This window comes from Bombus terrestris, chromosome 6 (genome assembly GCF_910591885.1).
Source record: "Bombus terrestris chromosome 6, iyBomTerr1.2, whole genome shotgun sequence".
NCBI lineage: Eukaryota > Metazoa > Arthropoda > Insecta > Hymenoptera > Apidae > Bombus > Bombus terrestris.
The window spans coordinates 2,480,890-2,497,053 of NC_063274.1; the positions used below are offsets into that span (position 1 = coordinate 2,480,890).

Below are 16,164 nucleotides of genomic sequence, written 5' to 3' on the forward strand. Positions count from 1 at the left end.
ACTTGTATCGACAGAGAACAGAGACAGAGGAAGGGTGTTTCGTGGGTAAAGATGCCATCATCTTGCCGAGCCTCACAGTATCCAGTAGCGCATAAAAAAGACGGAAATCGCGATGGGATTGCGAGTTAACGAGCTCTTTCAAACCATCTACAACCACGCAGCAAACTATCCACGCACCCTGGGAAACGTGTTGTTTGACCCTTTTGCTATCGTTTTGAAATACGGATAAATGCACAAGGTAGAAAACATTATTTGAATCATCATTGTGAATGCGTGCACCATACCGTGCTGGTAACCAGCAGGAAAATTTAGAGAGGGAAAGATTTCTACAACCACGTGTTTCAGTTTTTGGAAATTGTGCGACTTACTCATGTTTTCAGGTGCTTTTGTAGGTATTTTGATATCTAGTGAAATCAAATTTTGACTATATTGGTGACATTATTAACAAGCAGGAAAGATTAGAAAGGGCAGGATTCTACAGCCGCGTTTCAATCCTCGATTATCGTACGACATGCTTTTTGTTTGATTTTCTAATAAAAAAAAGTAAAATTGTGTAGCAAAGAAAGGCTTCGATACAAAACAAGTTTTAATATAATTTAATAACCCCGTTTTTAAATCTGAATCACGCTTTCAACGGACAACTAGATTTCTAGTGTTTCAACGGGAATCCAAGCAATGTAGGCCCGACACTTGTAACCTTAAGTATGAGTTCTAGAATATAAATATTATATGACTACGGTGGCGACGTGGATATAGTATACGGCTACAAATCCAAGGTACCCGTGTTCAAATCCTAATAGTAATTTTCCTATTTTAGAGAATTCCAACTGATGGGCTTCGTCCGAGGCTGGAGGGGAAGACCTAACACCGACCAAAACAAATCAGAAGACGTCAGCGGTCAAAGTCGGGCAGATGTGCCTCTCAACACTCAAATCGTCAACAATCTGTGATAGCAGTTAGACCCACACTCTAACTGCCATGCAATAGTTATTATAATAGGAATAATCAAACTAACAGTTACTAACCATAGATTTTAAGGCGACTCAAAACTAACACCTCCCTCGGACAACAGCACTAACAAGAGGAGAGAGGAACATAGACGTCCGCAAAATAACGCTGGCATTGGTCGGGCCTCCAGGAAGCACAGAAGAAGGAATCCTGGTGAAGGGTTATTGTAAATAGCGGTAAGCACAGTCCTCTGGGTGGAATAGCCGTATACTATGCACCAAGGGACCGTACTTTCCTACCTAAGCCATCGAAGCGGCAGTACGGGCTCGCCGTAGTCTCTATTTTTGCCGTAGTTCCAATAATATTTCTTTTTTTTTTACTAAAATTTTACTTTGTTAGCGAAAGGAAAATAAGATTAGGTCTGAAGTAACTCGAAAGAGCACGGTTAAACAAAAAGCCTGGTACACAGGAAAGAGGCGAAATTAATAATATGTATGTGCTTGTTAAAGCATAGTGATGAAAACTAGAAGGTATAAGGACACAGGGCCATAGAGAAATATCCAGGGTTGAAGCGCACGTGCTGGTCACATGGCCAGCGAAACGATGTCCCATACCATGATGTCATAAAGAAAAAGAACCTGGGACTTTACGATGAGCGAAAGAACCTTCGGCAAGGAAAAACTACACCTCTACTCAGAAAGAAACTCTCTTCCGAGAACATCGGCACCATATAAAAAAGGGAAATGAAGAAAGCCCATGGCAGAGAATGCGGGGGTAGAGAGCAACACGCGCTACTAACATTAATAAACGCAATGTTAAATTGATACGCTGTATATGCCTTGGTACGCGTCACGTCTTACACCTCAAAGCGAAGTCAAACGCGGACACACTGCAGTTATGACACAAGCGGCTTTGTCATCAAAACGTTAGACATGTTAGCGATTTTAAATAGAATTTGAATATAAAAGTTGTAGACGACATCTAGTGTGTCTTTTAGTAACGGGTTCATTCCTGAGCGTAGACGCCATATTGGGCCCGAGCAACCCTAGGGCCATAGGGGTGCTCATAGGCTGCTCACCCGCCGGTGGCCATTCTGGGGAGCCAACACCCCTTAAATCGGTCGTTTTGCCTGCACTTGCCCATCAACCACTGTCACCACGAGTCCAACAGAAATTAACCGAGCTGAGGGGTCGCAACTCCCTCCGGGCCTTATACTCGATCCCCGTGGTACGATCTTTAGTGATTGGTGCTGGACTATCGAGTGGATGTACGGCCACGTCACTGCCGGTCGGCGACCTGTTAACCGAGCTCAACAGTTCCGGATGGGACTCACGTAAGCGGGGGCCTCAAGGCAACGGGTGTCGGTCAGCGCCGATAGTCCGGTACCGGGACTTACCCCAGCGGTCCCACCCTTGGCTTCAGGATCGTGGGTGCGCTACTACCCAAGGCCACGTAGAGAGAGTGTAACCGTACTTAAAGGCCTCACACTCTCGGCGACCTTCCCTGCGGTGTACATAGGGGACTCACGTAAGCGGGACGCTTGTCCCGACGGTCCCCCCCTGGCTGCGGGAACGTGGGTTTGCCAGCCCCCATAGACTCACATAAGCAAGTCCTCCCTGCGGGAAGTTGTAGACGTCAGAAACATTTCCTGTGAAGGCTGCGCGTATGGAAGACATCATAGGTGGAGCTTTCGCGAGGTAGTTAATTATCAGGTAATTATATACACGAATGTATGCGGATCTATGCAAGTCGAGAGATTAGGTAAGAAATCTTATATTCTTACGATTAATGGTGATTTTTCACAATTCACAAAGATTTACTTCTTACAACACTAGTCAAAAGTAATTGAAAAACTAAAAGCCTTTTGTCTGGAAATTGGAAATCAATTCAATTGTAAAATCAAAGAAATTCGTAGTGATAGAGGAGAAGAATTTGAAAATAAAAAAGTTGATAGATTTCTAAGATCGAAGGGGATTAAGGATACAATTAACGTCCCATACACTCTTGCACAAATTGGCGTCTCAGAGAGGGAGAATGGAATGGTAGTAGAACCGGGCAAGTCGATTCCAGAGTAACTCTACCGTTGTTTTTGTGGGCCGAAGCCATGAACACCGCAGTGCGTGTCATTAAAAAAACGGGGCCAACGAGATAGGTCAGTAAATTTCCGTATGAATTTTGGTATGGAAAAACCTTCAGGTATGGAAAATTTTAGAGTTCTCGGTTCCGAGTGCTTTGCTGTCATTCTTGCGGAGAGGAGAAGAGAACTTGATAAAAAGGCGAGAAAAGGATATTTATTAGGCTATCTAGATGAGGGCAAGGGTATCGCGTGTACGTGCCGAGTTGTAATATTCAGCGGAGACGTAATATTTAAGCCCGAACTAGTATCGATGAAAGTAGTTAAAATACGTTTACCGAAAGATGTTAAACGCGAAGATATGTATGCGCAGAGCGATGATGTACGTAGGTATGAAAGTGCAGGGAGTGAGCATGAAACCAGAGAACAGCCTCATAGAGCTGACGAGAATGTGAGACAATTGAGAGACAGCCGCGCGGTCAAACGAACCGATTCTTATGGTCGCCCCATAATGTACGTAGCGGGAAAAATTCCGGTGGTCTTTAACGAAACGAGGAGGTCCGAAAAGAAAGAGTTATGGAAAAAGGCTATGCGTGACGATATGGAATCGCACCATGAAAATAAGATATAAACTCTTGTAGAGAAGCCAAAAACTCAGAAGATATACATTGAAATGAGTTCGAACTGTCAAGCTAAATTGAGAATTTCATCAAAGAAGTAAACATATCGACGTAAAACGTCATTTCTTGCGCAATTAGTACAATAAAGGCGAAATTAATGTAACGTATGTAAAAAGCAAAGAGCAACTAGCGACTATATTTACGAATATAGAATATGAAAAATATATTTCTACAACATATCCATCCACGCGTTCTATTTTATTCAGATAACCGCAACAGTTTCAACGGACAACAGGATTTTTATATTTTAGTAAAATTCCATGCGATGTAGGGCCGGCACTTCTAACATTTAAGCACGTATCGTGGATAGAAAGATCATATGACTACGATTGAGCTGTGGATAATGTAAATGACTACAAATCCAACATACGCGTTTTCATATCTTAGTCATAATTTTCCTAGTTTACACGACTTTTGCAGTTGTGCTTCAACCGCGATTTGAAGGGAAAACCTAACTCCGATCAAAAAAACCACAGGTCTGCGACCAAAATTGTGGGGGATGTACCCCGTAACAAGAAAAAATTGTGAAATATGGGACAAGCATATGTACAGTTAGTTAGAATAGTAACAGAAACGCTTCTAGACAGTACTATTACATGTTAGTTAAAATTACACGATAAAACAGTATATATACGTGGAGAACGTGTAATGCGAACAATAACATCATATATGGAAAGCAGAACATTGATGCCCGCTAAATAACGCTGATGTGGGATCGGGATTCCTCCAGGAATCCCAGAAGAAGGAGGTGGAAATGAAGGATCACTGCGACGCAGACTGCGCGCACCACCTTCTGGGTGAAATAGCCGTATACGATGCGCCAGGGTCCAAACATCGGTACTTTGCGACGGGTTCCATTGTAAGGGCCCAGCCGTGGTCTCTAATTTTGCCGTAGTTCCTATCATATTTCTTTCTTTTTTACTAAAATTTAACTTAGTTAGCGATAGAAAAATAAAATTAGGTCGGAAGTGTTTCGAAAGAGCACATTTGAACAAAAAGCATGGTATAATGTAAAGGAGCAAAATTAATAATATATATGTACTTATTGATATAGCTATTGCATAATAACGAAAACTAGAAGGAAGAATCTTTTTATAGCGTCCAAAACTGCGACACGTTAAACCGTTATTAAAAATTTACCTTAATTGCAAAGGGGTAATGGGCACCAAGAAAGTAGAAGAATCAATCAAGAATATACAGAAATGCATCTTCGTACAATGTTCTTGTTGTAAAAATTTCAAAATAGCAGCATTCAATTTTGACAAATTTTATTACCAAATTTTTGTAAGAGATTTTAGAGTAATACTAATGTAAACTAAATTGTTCGAGCTCTCATCTATGGTCTTGTTAAATTGTTTACAATAATTGTAATGGTTACTTTCACACGATCTTAGAAATTTGACTCGATGAATCGAGACTGTAGCTTTGGTCGCGGAAATGCGATTGACGCAGGTGTAACCGCGCTTGATTAAATTTTCTCGCGAACGTTTTGCCGCGATTTCAGCTTCGTCATCGGACTGCGCCGAGTTTCTCGGTAGAAGGGTAGATAAACCGCATGCAACACGCGGTCACATTGATGTTACACGACGATAAAGACAATGACCTGATTTACCGTCGATAGCAAAATTGGTGTCAATAGCAGCGTCGTGGGCCGCATCGTACACGAATCGGAAGTGGAGGTTACAACGGTGAAGCGCGTAGGCGCGATTGGCATATACATAAAGCTATGACAAGTGCATTGACCGTTATAGGTAGATAGGTACGTGATTTGTCTTCATAGTCGAGACAATTGTAACTAAAAGTTTTCATCGGATTTTTTAACGCGATATGTTCTATACTATTATAATGTCTGCAATGAACTTTATTGCACTATATGAAAGTATTGATCACAATCCATTTAGTTATTGGTATGAAAATTTGAATCCGGTGTACGGTATACGGTTTTATCGGTGTACACATTTATAAGAAATACCTAGTGAATTGACAATGTATCACAATTGTGGTGATAACAGATGTATCGAATTTATTCTTTCAATTTAATTATACATTTTTTAGATAGAATAAAGAATTGAAATGCATAATTTCAGAAATACGTACATTAGTTATTTATCTTCTGACAATAATACTTTTAATCGAGTATTGTGTGTCTGTTGTTATATTGTAATATTTAAAATTACCGTTATTGAAGATATCTCTATTAAAAATCGGAGAAAATGATTTTGACTACGGCGCACCTTTATGTACGTACGATGCAGAAAATAAAAGTTGACGTGGAAATATGCCACAACGAGGCGTTCATCATTCAAACAATACAAGTAAAATTTTCTCCAATTATATGCGTTTGAAGTGTGAAAATTACATGTTTATTTTGAAATCCAATTAAAAGACCTCAATCCCAGACATATCCTTCTGCAATTAAATAAATTAGAACTGATACGATCTGATATTAAATTCTTGCATATGATTCTCGATATAGCTAAAGTATTACCTCGATTGTTCTTCCTCACACAATATATAGAGAGTTAATAGATCTAAAGATCTGCAGACTATTAATTATACTTTTCCCTCATTTCATTCGATATATTATTAGATTCCCATCCAATTGAAATTTGTTATAAGACGTTGAATGGATTGAAAAATATTTGTAAATTTAGAATTATGATAAAGCAATAGGACAAAACGAGATGTCGATCGCATTCCAGGCTCGTACTGTTTGACGGTTATTATTTGAATAATTGAATTATTCCAGATTTCCGCTGTAGTACTAACACAGAATAAAAGTAAATACTTAATTGATTGACTAGAAACAACATAATTTGCATTCAAATAACTGCCGGTTGCAAATAACGTATTTCATAGCATGGATGCATGAAATTTAGACACACATTTTCTCAGAAATGTGTGTTATCATTGTACACGTACGATCATACATATTATGTAGCCTAAAAGCTGTGGCAGAAAGTAATCAAGCAAAATGAATGGTTCCGAATTTCAAATGGATTGCAATGTGAACACACATTTGCGAAAAACAGTTCACCGTTTCCAGCGTTAGAGAATAATTGTGAGGCGTGGCATTTCGGTATCGCGAGAATCGTCGTGAATGCCTATTTTCCATTCGACGACGCGATTCTCCTTCCCTTGTATTATGAAAAATATTTTCGCGGGTATGAAATCGACTCGGCGCAGCTCGAAGATAAATGAGAATCTGTCGTAGCTCGCGGATAAATTTCACTTTCGCGAAAAAGTCCCATGGAAAGATGGCCATGTTTGGGATAATCGATCGCGAGTCCCCACACGTCGTTGCTTTTCCCTTAGACCTCCACAAGATACCTGGAACCGGATTCGAACTTCGTAGATCGTTCCTATTCGCCCGATTCTCACCTATTACCGATCGCAACTTTCCACGAAAGCGTCAATTATCGCACGGCCATTCGTTCGTTCAATCGCTGTTATTGGTTCTCACAATTAAATTTGACCTGTAAAGGAAGAGTTCCGTGTTTTCAGCATCTTCCTAACGATCAGTAACTCGAACTTCCTGCTTCCTCATTCCTGTCTCGAGTGACGTACGTTATCGATACAGTTAACGTACATACTGCGTATGTTCATTGGCATAATATCGTTAGATTGAAAGACTTTCAGTTGAAATTTATTGAAATGATACGTTGCATGTCTGTTTAGCCGCTTTAGGTAAGATCTACTACGCGTTTGTCGCTGTTTGTGAATACTAGATGCCTATTGGTAATATAGATAAACGGTAAGATATAGAATCGGACGTTTCGGGTTTTAACGAAGGAAGTTTGAGTCAATTTTTCAACGAGTATCTTGTTTCAGAGATATATAAGCTCGTGTTTTTTTACTACTAATGTCGAATTTGTTATTGTAACTTGATTCGAGAATTACGTAACGAACGAAGAATCTGAACTAGTGAGTAAATATAGCTGTTATGATACATAACAAAGTGTTTCATAAGAAATAGATACGCACGACCCTTTCTCCAAAAAACATAATATTCACTATGTTCCGCGATGTGTTCGATACACAAACATAACAACTGACCTTGAATGGTCATCGAAGAATCTTAAAGTACATTCGTACGAAGTATAAATCGATCAAACCAAGATTTGCACTTATGCTTCCTCTTAGTCTGACTATTTATCATAGTTGCCAAATATTTCGACGAATCTAATAAACGTATTTATAAGGAACTAGATAACATGTATGTAATTATTCCTCCAGTGAAAAAGAATTCTCTGAAGGAAACTACGAACAAGCAATCTATATAAAATTCTACAGTATTTTTCAAATTCATTGCTTTCATTTTTGTTACTAATTCTGTTCGTTGCACTTAAATGCACGTATGTTAGTTAGGCAAATATTCCATTCGGAATCCACATGGAAGGACAAGCATCGTTCACGTGATCAATCTTTCTCGGTTCAAAGAACGAACGTATCCGACGATGCAAACGAATTTCACTCCTGGGAAACATTGTCTGCGAAAGTAGCGTGACAATCGATCGAACACAGAACGTAGGCTGCTCCGTTCCAGCATTTTCGTTTCATTGCGTTAATCATGCGATGGCCAGCTGGGCGGCCGAGAATCAAAATCGGGAATGAGATCGAAACGAACTGTCTGCTTCACATGCTGGACAGCTACGAAATAACGCGATCCTCCACAAATAATAATCGTGTTTATGTATAATCGTATACGCATATGTATGTATTTTGTATATCGCTATCACTATATGTATTCTGGAGGATATTTTACTTTTAAATTTCTCATAAACCTATAAACGTCTACAGTCTAACAACTACCAAATGAAAGAGAACACAAATTCACTTAAGCATAAGATGGAAATTTGTTCATTGCATCGAGACAGAGAAATTAAAAACCATACGCTTCACATCATTAGAAAATTAAATTCTATTATGTACGTCCAATATCTCAGCGCCCTTATTCATGGTTTCTCTTCTCTATTACAACAGACAATAGATATACATATATTAAGGAAAGGAAAGTCTCCTTCTGTTTCTCGAAACGACCGGAGAATTAAATATGAAAATATATTCAAAAGATGAAAGCAATTAATGAAAGAAGGAAGAAAGGCAAACAATCATATATTGCAGATTGATATACCTGATCTATAAGTATATGTAATAAAAATCTGGAAGCGTATACTTTAAATTATTTTACATGCTATTGTTACGTCCTGTGACCCCAGAATCTATCCTCATCCATCCTTCGGTCAAGATGGTCAACGACTTTTCAAACATACTCGGATCCGCAGTAATCTATTGCCGTCCTCAGATTTAGATTTTTACTTACGCTCCCTATTGCTCGTCATGGTAAGACACAGGATATGTGTCCTGTCCCATCCTTATCCACCAGTTCCTTTCTCATCTAATTGGCAGCAATGACCGTTGTCCTCGCTTGCTTAACGAAGATTGCAATAAACAAATCCGCTTGTCTCGTGCTGCAGAGGCAGACCCATCAATAGTTTCCCTTCTTGACATCACCGTCTTCGAACTTCACTTGTTAACAACTCTTGGATCAAAATGCACTTTCCAGTATTTAAAAGTTGTTGGATGTAAAGAGAGTGCGTCGATTATCGTATCGACACGAGATTTTATGATTCTCGTTGACGCGTTATACCGCGAACGCATCTTTTCGCAAATCACCGCCGAACAACCATAGTGACATTATTTATTTTTTTTATATAAATTTTCTAATAGTTCCTTCATTTTCCCTTTTCAGTCGCTCCTTAAAACTCCCGAATAAGTTCTTGCCATTCTTCATCAGGGTACCCATTATCTTATATTGAGAAGGAGTTTCTTGTTGCACGACATTTATGGAATCATGAACAATAGCCGTGCTCCTTTGTTTCAGCATCGTCATCTCGAAATCGTTTCTAGTACGTACAAGAATATCGCACCACGTGTCACCTAGCTCTACACCGAAAGCTGAAGTCGGTTCTTCGAATATCTGCAATTCTATGGTTCCCGAACATGTTTTTAACGTGTGCCTAGCTTCGACAATCGACATACCACACAGTCTACGTCCACAAGTCTCAACGATCTCGTCAACGATTCGAAACTGTTTCGATTTAGCTGCCACTCCATTTACGCCCATCTTCGAAATCACGTAGAATGGTTGAACAGCTTCTTTTCTTTCTACGGAGACGCCATGGTTCTCAGATTTCTTCATTTTGCTTCTAGAATGGACATCCTCAGGATTTTCCGCTTCCGCATTCGATTACGATCTCTGTGGATTACCATATTGCAGGCTATTGACAATCGTTGAGTACATTTTCGTCACTGGTAGAGTTCGTTACTTACGGGTATGGTCCGTTCATCTTCGAAGTTTCCGCTCAAAGATACTAAGGAACCTCTCTACGTTTCACCGTCGCATCTTTCCGACGTACTGACTGCGTGATGAAGACTGAATACTCGCCTCTTGAAGCGCCTGGTCCTTATAGTCTAGCTCTCAGTCCAGGGGGTGTTTTTCTGTCCATATTTCCTTTGAGGAGGGAATCTATTCCTATCCAATCTGGTAACTATCTTACCGTCGTGGGTGTAACTCATCTGGTGTTTATGTTTAACTTTAGAGCGGACCCGTCGAGCACTCCGGGTGGCAGGCACCCTCTTGAGGCACTGTAAATATTACAACATGTGAGGTACAGTCAAAGATGAAATACACAAGTCCAGAAGCAGATATAACACAAGAGTCAACAACCACCACAACCCATTAGTCACCCAACCACTAGACACGACGGACCAGATCCGCAGACTGAAAAGAAAATACCCTCTAGATTAAATCCTTAGATTCTACTAGAACCAACAATATAAAACTATTATAATCCATGTCATTGTATCACGCCAAATTAAGGTACTGAAAATTCTCAACGAGAATTGATTGTAAATATTCTAATGAATAAAAAAAAAAAAAAAATGTGAGGTATGAATTTCCAACTTCCCCAAAAAGACAGATGTGCTGTTCGTACCGTAACGGAAGACCACTTAAAATCCCGAACAACCGATTCATCTAATAAATTTTTGTTTATGACGACCGTGTCCTCAAGACAAGAAGGATTCGTGGGAACTACAACTGCCGTACATTCTTTCCTACTTTCTTCGATTTCCTTTTTCGACTACGATCGAGCTTGCAAAGTCAAGCTAAGGCTGACTTATTATTCCGTTCTTTGGACACCTTTTAATCGGACTTCATCGAATTTTGGGGCTTCAATTTTCACGTACCGATTCATTCCCGTTAAAGTCAACTCTCTACCGGTGTCTAACGCGATCAAATAGCAATCTCCGATCTTAACGTCTCTATAACGCTTTTCTGTAACGACTGCCGACACACCACATGCATTCTTAGAGGACTTACATTGTTAAATTGTGATGCGACGTGTCCGTATTCGTGGCATTTTTGCTTGGCAACTTTGCTTTCGTTGGGCAGTTCGCACTTAGGTGATTTTTGTTTCTGCGTAGATAGCTCCGTCGCGTCTCGTCATCTTGGATTTTTCTTCGACCAGTTTGCCTTTCGTCTTCGCGTTTTCCTTCATGTTCACGTACGTAGCGAACTTCTTTTTTAATTTGCGAATATCCTTGGCGCCGTACAGTATGATGTTGTTAGTCTGCTCGCGAATTCCGTCGATAATATACTGTATTACGACCAAACTCTTCATACTAGCTATCTTCGTTATGCCGAACATTTTGTAAACATACTCGTAGTATGCCTGAGTTTGCTTTTTTGTTCAATGGGACAGCTCCTTATGCACCTTGTTCGTGTCTTCTTTTTTTTTCTAATGTGTGACGACTACCTTCTGTCTGCAATTAGTTGCAACTTACTCGTAACTGACTATTCTCTCCTCCAAAACGTCCTTTTATACCGCGGTTTTCGGTTCCCCTACCATGCACATGTATCTTACAGCTGCTGGTGACCCAAGATGGTCAGGTCCACCATTTTCGATTGCCTATTCTTCTAAACGGATGCGGCCATGTTGTTGACCCACTTAGCCCATTGGAATGTCCCATCCTACCTGGCCCGTTACGGACCTTTCATTTCTTCACTACCTGTAGTTCGTCGGAATTTTCCCAACGGTTTTTTCAGGATATTACAATATATAAAAGTCTGCGGTATACAATGACGCTTTGCTTTTTATTGAAGTAGACGGCACTTTTAGGAAAACTCTACATCAGCACTATTGTGTATTTTTCCTGGCCTTCGAAGCCATTAAGTATTATCTAACATTAAATCAATAAGAAGGGTCTTTCAGTCTCATAGCCTTTTCAGAAACATGCCTTGCACACATTGGTGTTAGGTTATGGTTAGGTTAGTGCAGAGGGCATAGACAGGCCAGTTTCCATAATTATATAAATATGCATAGGCCCATGGCTTCGGAGCTATGTTGTAATGTAACGCTGCCAGAGTGCGCATCTGGAGTAGCATACACGGTACTTATACTATTCCAACACTTATACTCTGATATATTTCTATTCCGCACACACCCACGTGTTCCTCTATCAGATAACCACGACACTTTTAAATATCTCTGATATTTTGCCCACCTGAAAGTTGGGAATAACTGACATCCACTTGAATTCGCGATGCCGCGTTTCATCTTTTGCAACAACAGCACTGACGTTGATGCAACGAAAAATCGGGAAAGAGCAAATTCGAGTAACTGTAGGTACATACCTCAGAGGAGACAATATTTAGGGAGACTGATGATAACGAACGGAACTGAACGGAACTCGGGCTCACGATGGCCTACTTGTCACGTCGATGACACTGATGACACCGAAACCGGGTTAACGCGTACGTGCTGGAGCATTGCACTTTGCTCTAATAGACTCACGGTGTATAGCGAACAAACTGAAACGCAAAGTGCAATTTATTCTAAATGTATATCGTGTATGATGTCGATGAGAATTGTAATGTGATGTAAACTGCTATATTAAAACCGAACTAGGTTGCGGAAGAATATGAGAAAAACGTAGAAATTAATTCAGTACGGGCGTACAAATTATTTTATTCGGAAGATCTGCATCGAATAAAATGTCCTCGTTTCCTTGATATTAAATCCAAACAGGAATGAGCGTATCAATGTTCAGAGATCGTCTTTTACTTCATTTTGCTTGTTTCAAATGGTATTATATATAGATAGCTTAACGACACATATTAGCAGGAAGTTTCGAATTGTATCTATGGCGTTATCTATGCATAATCGATAAGCGTTATGTTCCCAAGCTTATTAAAATATGTATACATGTAAAAATATAGATGAAAAAGTTATTCGGTATATAATTGTATAATTACTAGGAATATTGAAAATAAACATATATATTAGGTTATTTTTAGTAGTTTCAGCGTTGCATAAAGCAAGATTTTTCAGGAAACGACACATTGCGTTGTTTTGATTTCCATTCTCCCCGACCAGAATTAGCTAATTTCGTGTGCCTAAAATTTCCACACACCAATTCAGAAAACGCGGTTCACAACGTCAAAGAATAACAACTTACCGCTATATTCCATGCAAGGACAGACAATCAGACTAAAAATTACTCCGTTGAACACAATCAGCAAACAACTATTAAACAATGATTCAAGAAGAAAGATAAAGCAAAGAAATTACTTACTATAGTTTGGTAGGACGATATCCTATTACGATTTAGTTTCTTTTCTCATCGCGAAGTCCGTCGTATATTTTAGCAGAGGAACAGGTCACTGTTACCATGGTAACAATTATTCGTAATGCGCGCAACGAGGCTCGGTTCAGAACGAATCTTTAAAATCGTGCAAGTTAGGGGCAAGGTTGCGATGACGAGGAAAAAGAACAGGAAACCAATGCGTTTTCACGCTCGTTCACAAGAAGGTCCGTACGTGTAACTGCCGTCTCTACGCGACTGCTTCGACGTAAAACCCGTATACTCTCTAAATATTCAGAAGACTCCGCTTCTGGAATGTTGCTCTCGTTATCAGTGAAAGTTGCGCGATATAAATAAGTAGGTATGCGAACGGTTTACCGGTGTAACGCGTCACCAAAGGCGCTTGAAGAATATCAGGCGATAGAGCTTCTTTCATAGACAGAATGCGTTTCACTGAGCACTTTTGGTTATTTACATTCATGCACGTTTTGTACGCATTAACACATTCACTGTCAACAAAATACAATCAAGCAACTCTAGAATTGTATTTCTTTTTCATCAGAAATATCTTTACTTTTAGATTACGGATTTTTATACATTTATGGAAAATTTACATAGAACGTATATAGTAAAAAAGTACACGTATGTGGTATAATACGGATCATTGTTTTTAGAGGATGCAATAAATTTTAAACGAAGCATAAAAAAACAGAATTTGATAAAATATATATATTTTTAGGTATTTTCAAGTGTTATGCCCCGTGACATAAACCATAAAGAAACCCTCGGTCAAGATGATCATCAGATCTTTATCATCCTTCTTCGGAGCTGCAGGAACCCTAGGGACCGTCATAAATTTTAACATTTTTTACAATCAAGGCCCTTGGGTCCCTCGGTATCTTTCAAGTCGTAACGTTCCTTAGGGTTGTTCATTCCAGGAAAATAGGGGACAGCGGATTTTTCCCATGTATAATGCCATCCACGAACGTCTTTGGTCGGGAGCGGCCGGCACACATCCTTATCCTACAGTTTTTTCCTCATCTAATTGGCTGCGTTGACTGTTACCCTCGCTTTCTTATCGAAAATTCCCATCAACGAATCCACTTGTCTTGTGTTCCAGGCACACCCATCAATAGTTTTCCTCCCCGACATCACCGTCACCGAACTTCACTTGCTAACAACTCTTCGGTGAAAACACACTTTCCAGTTTTCAAAAATTGTTGGAAATAAAGAGTTATATTTAAATTGTTAACTCAATGTTAATATCATTCGAACCACCCCTATTCTTAACCGAAATAAAGATGATTCGTGGCGTCGATTATCGTATCGTAACGAGAATTTACGACTTTCGTTGACGCGTTATACCGCGAACGCGTCTCTCCGCGAAACAGTCGACTGAAGTTTTTTTAATTCGAAGATAATTGCACTTTTAAACGCAACCTATGAGAACATTTGACGTTTACTTATGTTTGAAACTTTGTTCGTAATAAAAAATTGGGAGAAAAACACTGAAAACAGTTCAATTCTATTGAAATTACGAAAATATGTACTTAATTGATAATTCTATAAATACTATAATTATTCCTACAACTGCAAATCTAATTATAATTAAACGTTTCCTTTAATAGATATTTATATCAATGGCATGTATCAGAGTAATCTGCTTTTTATCTATGTATCCTTATGCACAACTTCTAGAAATGTGTATTTTGTTATCTTATCAATACCTTGTCTCGCATTTTGACATTTATATTTAACGCATTTGTACGAATGAACAAGGGACGAAAAAGTCAATTTTTAATTTCATCAAATAGTCAGTAATAAGTGAAAATAAATATAAGAAACTTACTGTGGACTAAAATTTTTTATATCCTCTGAAAGGTGTTCCAAGCTATTATCCGACTCCACGAAAACACCATCTGATATTTCTTCAGAATTTTTGCTCCTTCTAAAAATGGAGAAGACAAAACGAATTGTAGTTAAATATACATTTTTTATACACATTCAAACAAATAGTATTTATATTCTTCTGACACGCCAGACGCCTTGTATTCGTTCGAGACAATGGCACGCGCTGTAAAAATGACTCATCATTGTGGAAGACTATTCATGAAATACAATGACAGCAGCCACCCTCCGTCGTGTAGGCTCTTACATAATACACGTCTAAAGCTTAAACGAGTTTAATTGGCTCTCGCATTGTTTTTCAAACGGATGAACTAATGAAAGGGTTCACGCGAAAGTTGCATTCGTCGAGTAACAGAAACTAAAATAAAACATGGCTCAAACACTGTTATGTTACAATTAAATGTTCTATAAAAAACCTACATAGAAGAAACTAGATAGTAGAAAATCCCCAACCACGCCTATGGTTTCTAGATACATCTTTTATTAATTAAGGCATACATATAATATTGACAGGAAGTTTCTAAAATTCATCTCCTGGAACTTTATAGAGCTCATGAAATTCAATTGTTTCACCTTCGTAGAATCGATGATTCTTCATGGTACGCTATAACTCATCCGAATCGCCACTCCTATAAGATACTACGAAACACTATCAAACGTGTTTTATTAATCATATCATGAGACGAACAAGTTTCGTCATCGCTCTAGTATGAATACGTTACGTAGGTTCTACGAGCCATTCGGCTCGGGTCACACGGAGACGAGGTCAGTGTAGCATAATGTCCTTGTGCCATATCGCGGTTCACATTCTCATAGAATCGACTGAAACGAAAGCACCGACGATCTAGAAACGGAACCAGGTTTCGCGCGCTCAGCGAGACCTAGCGCATTCGTCTCTTTCTTAGT

The 16,164-nt window shown here is 39.2% G+C and overlaps 1 protein-coding gene across 3 annotated transcripts in view; it reads right to left on the minus strand.

The window, feature by feature from the left end:
- Positions 1–16,164, minus strand: part of LOC110119337 — a 44,202-nt gene that overhangs the window by 25,761 nt on the left and 2,277 nt on the right. For 2 of the 3 annotated variants that reach the window (XR_007224290.1, XM_048406475.1), the window contains one exon: positions 15,200–15,298. Coding sequence is in view for 1 of the 3 variants with exons in the window: in XM_048406475.1 (XP_048262432.1) it covers positions 15,200–15,298 (99 nt within the window). In the remaining 2 variants the exon portion in view is untranslated. Of the gene's footprint in view, positions 1–12,587; positions 14,534–15,199; positions 15,299–16,164 lie in introns of those variants that run through there. The other variant, XR_007224291.1, reaches the window with a different exon arrangement.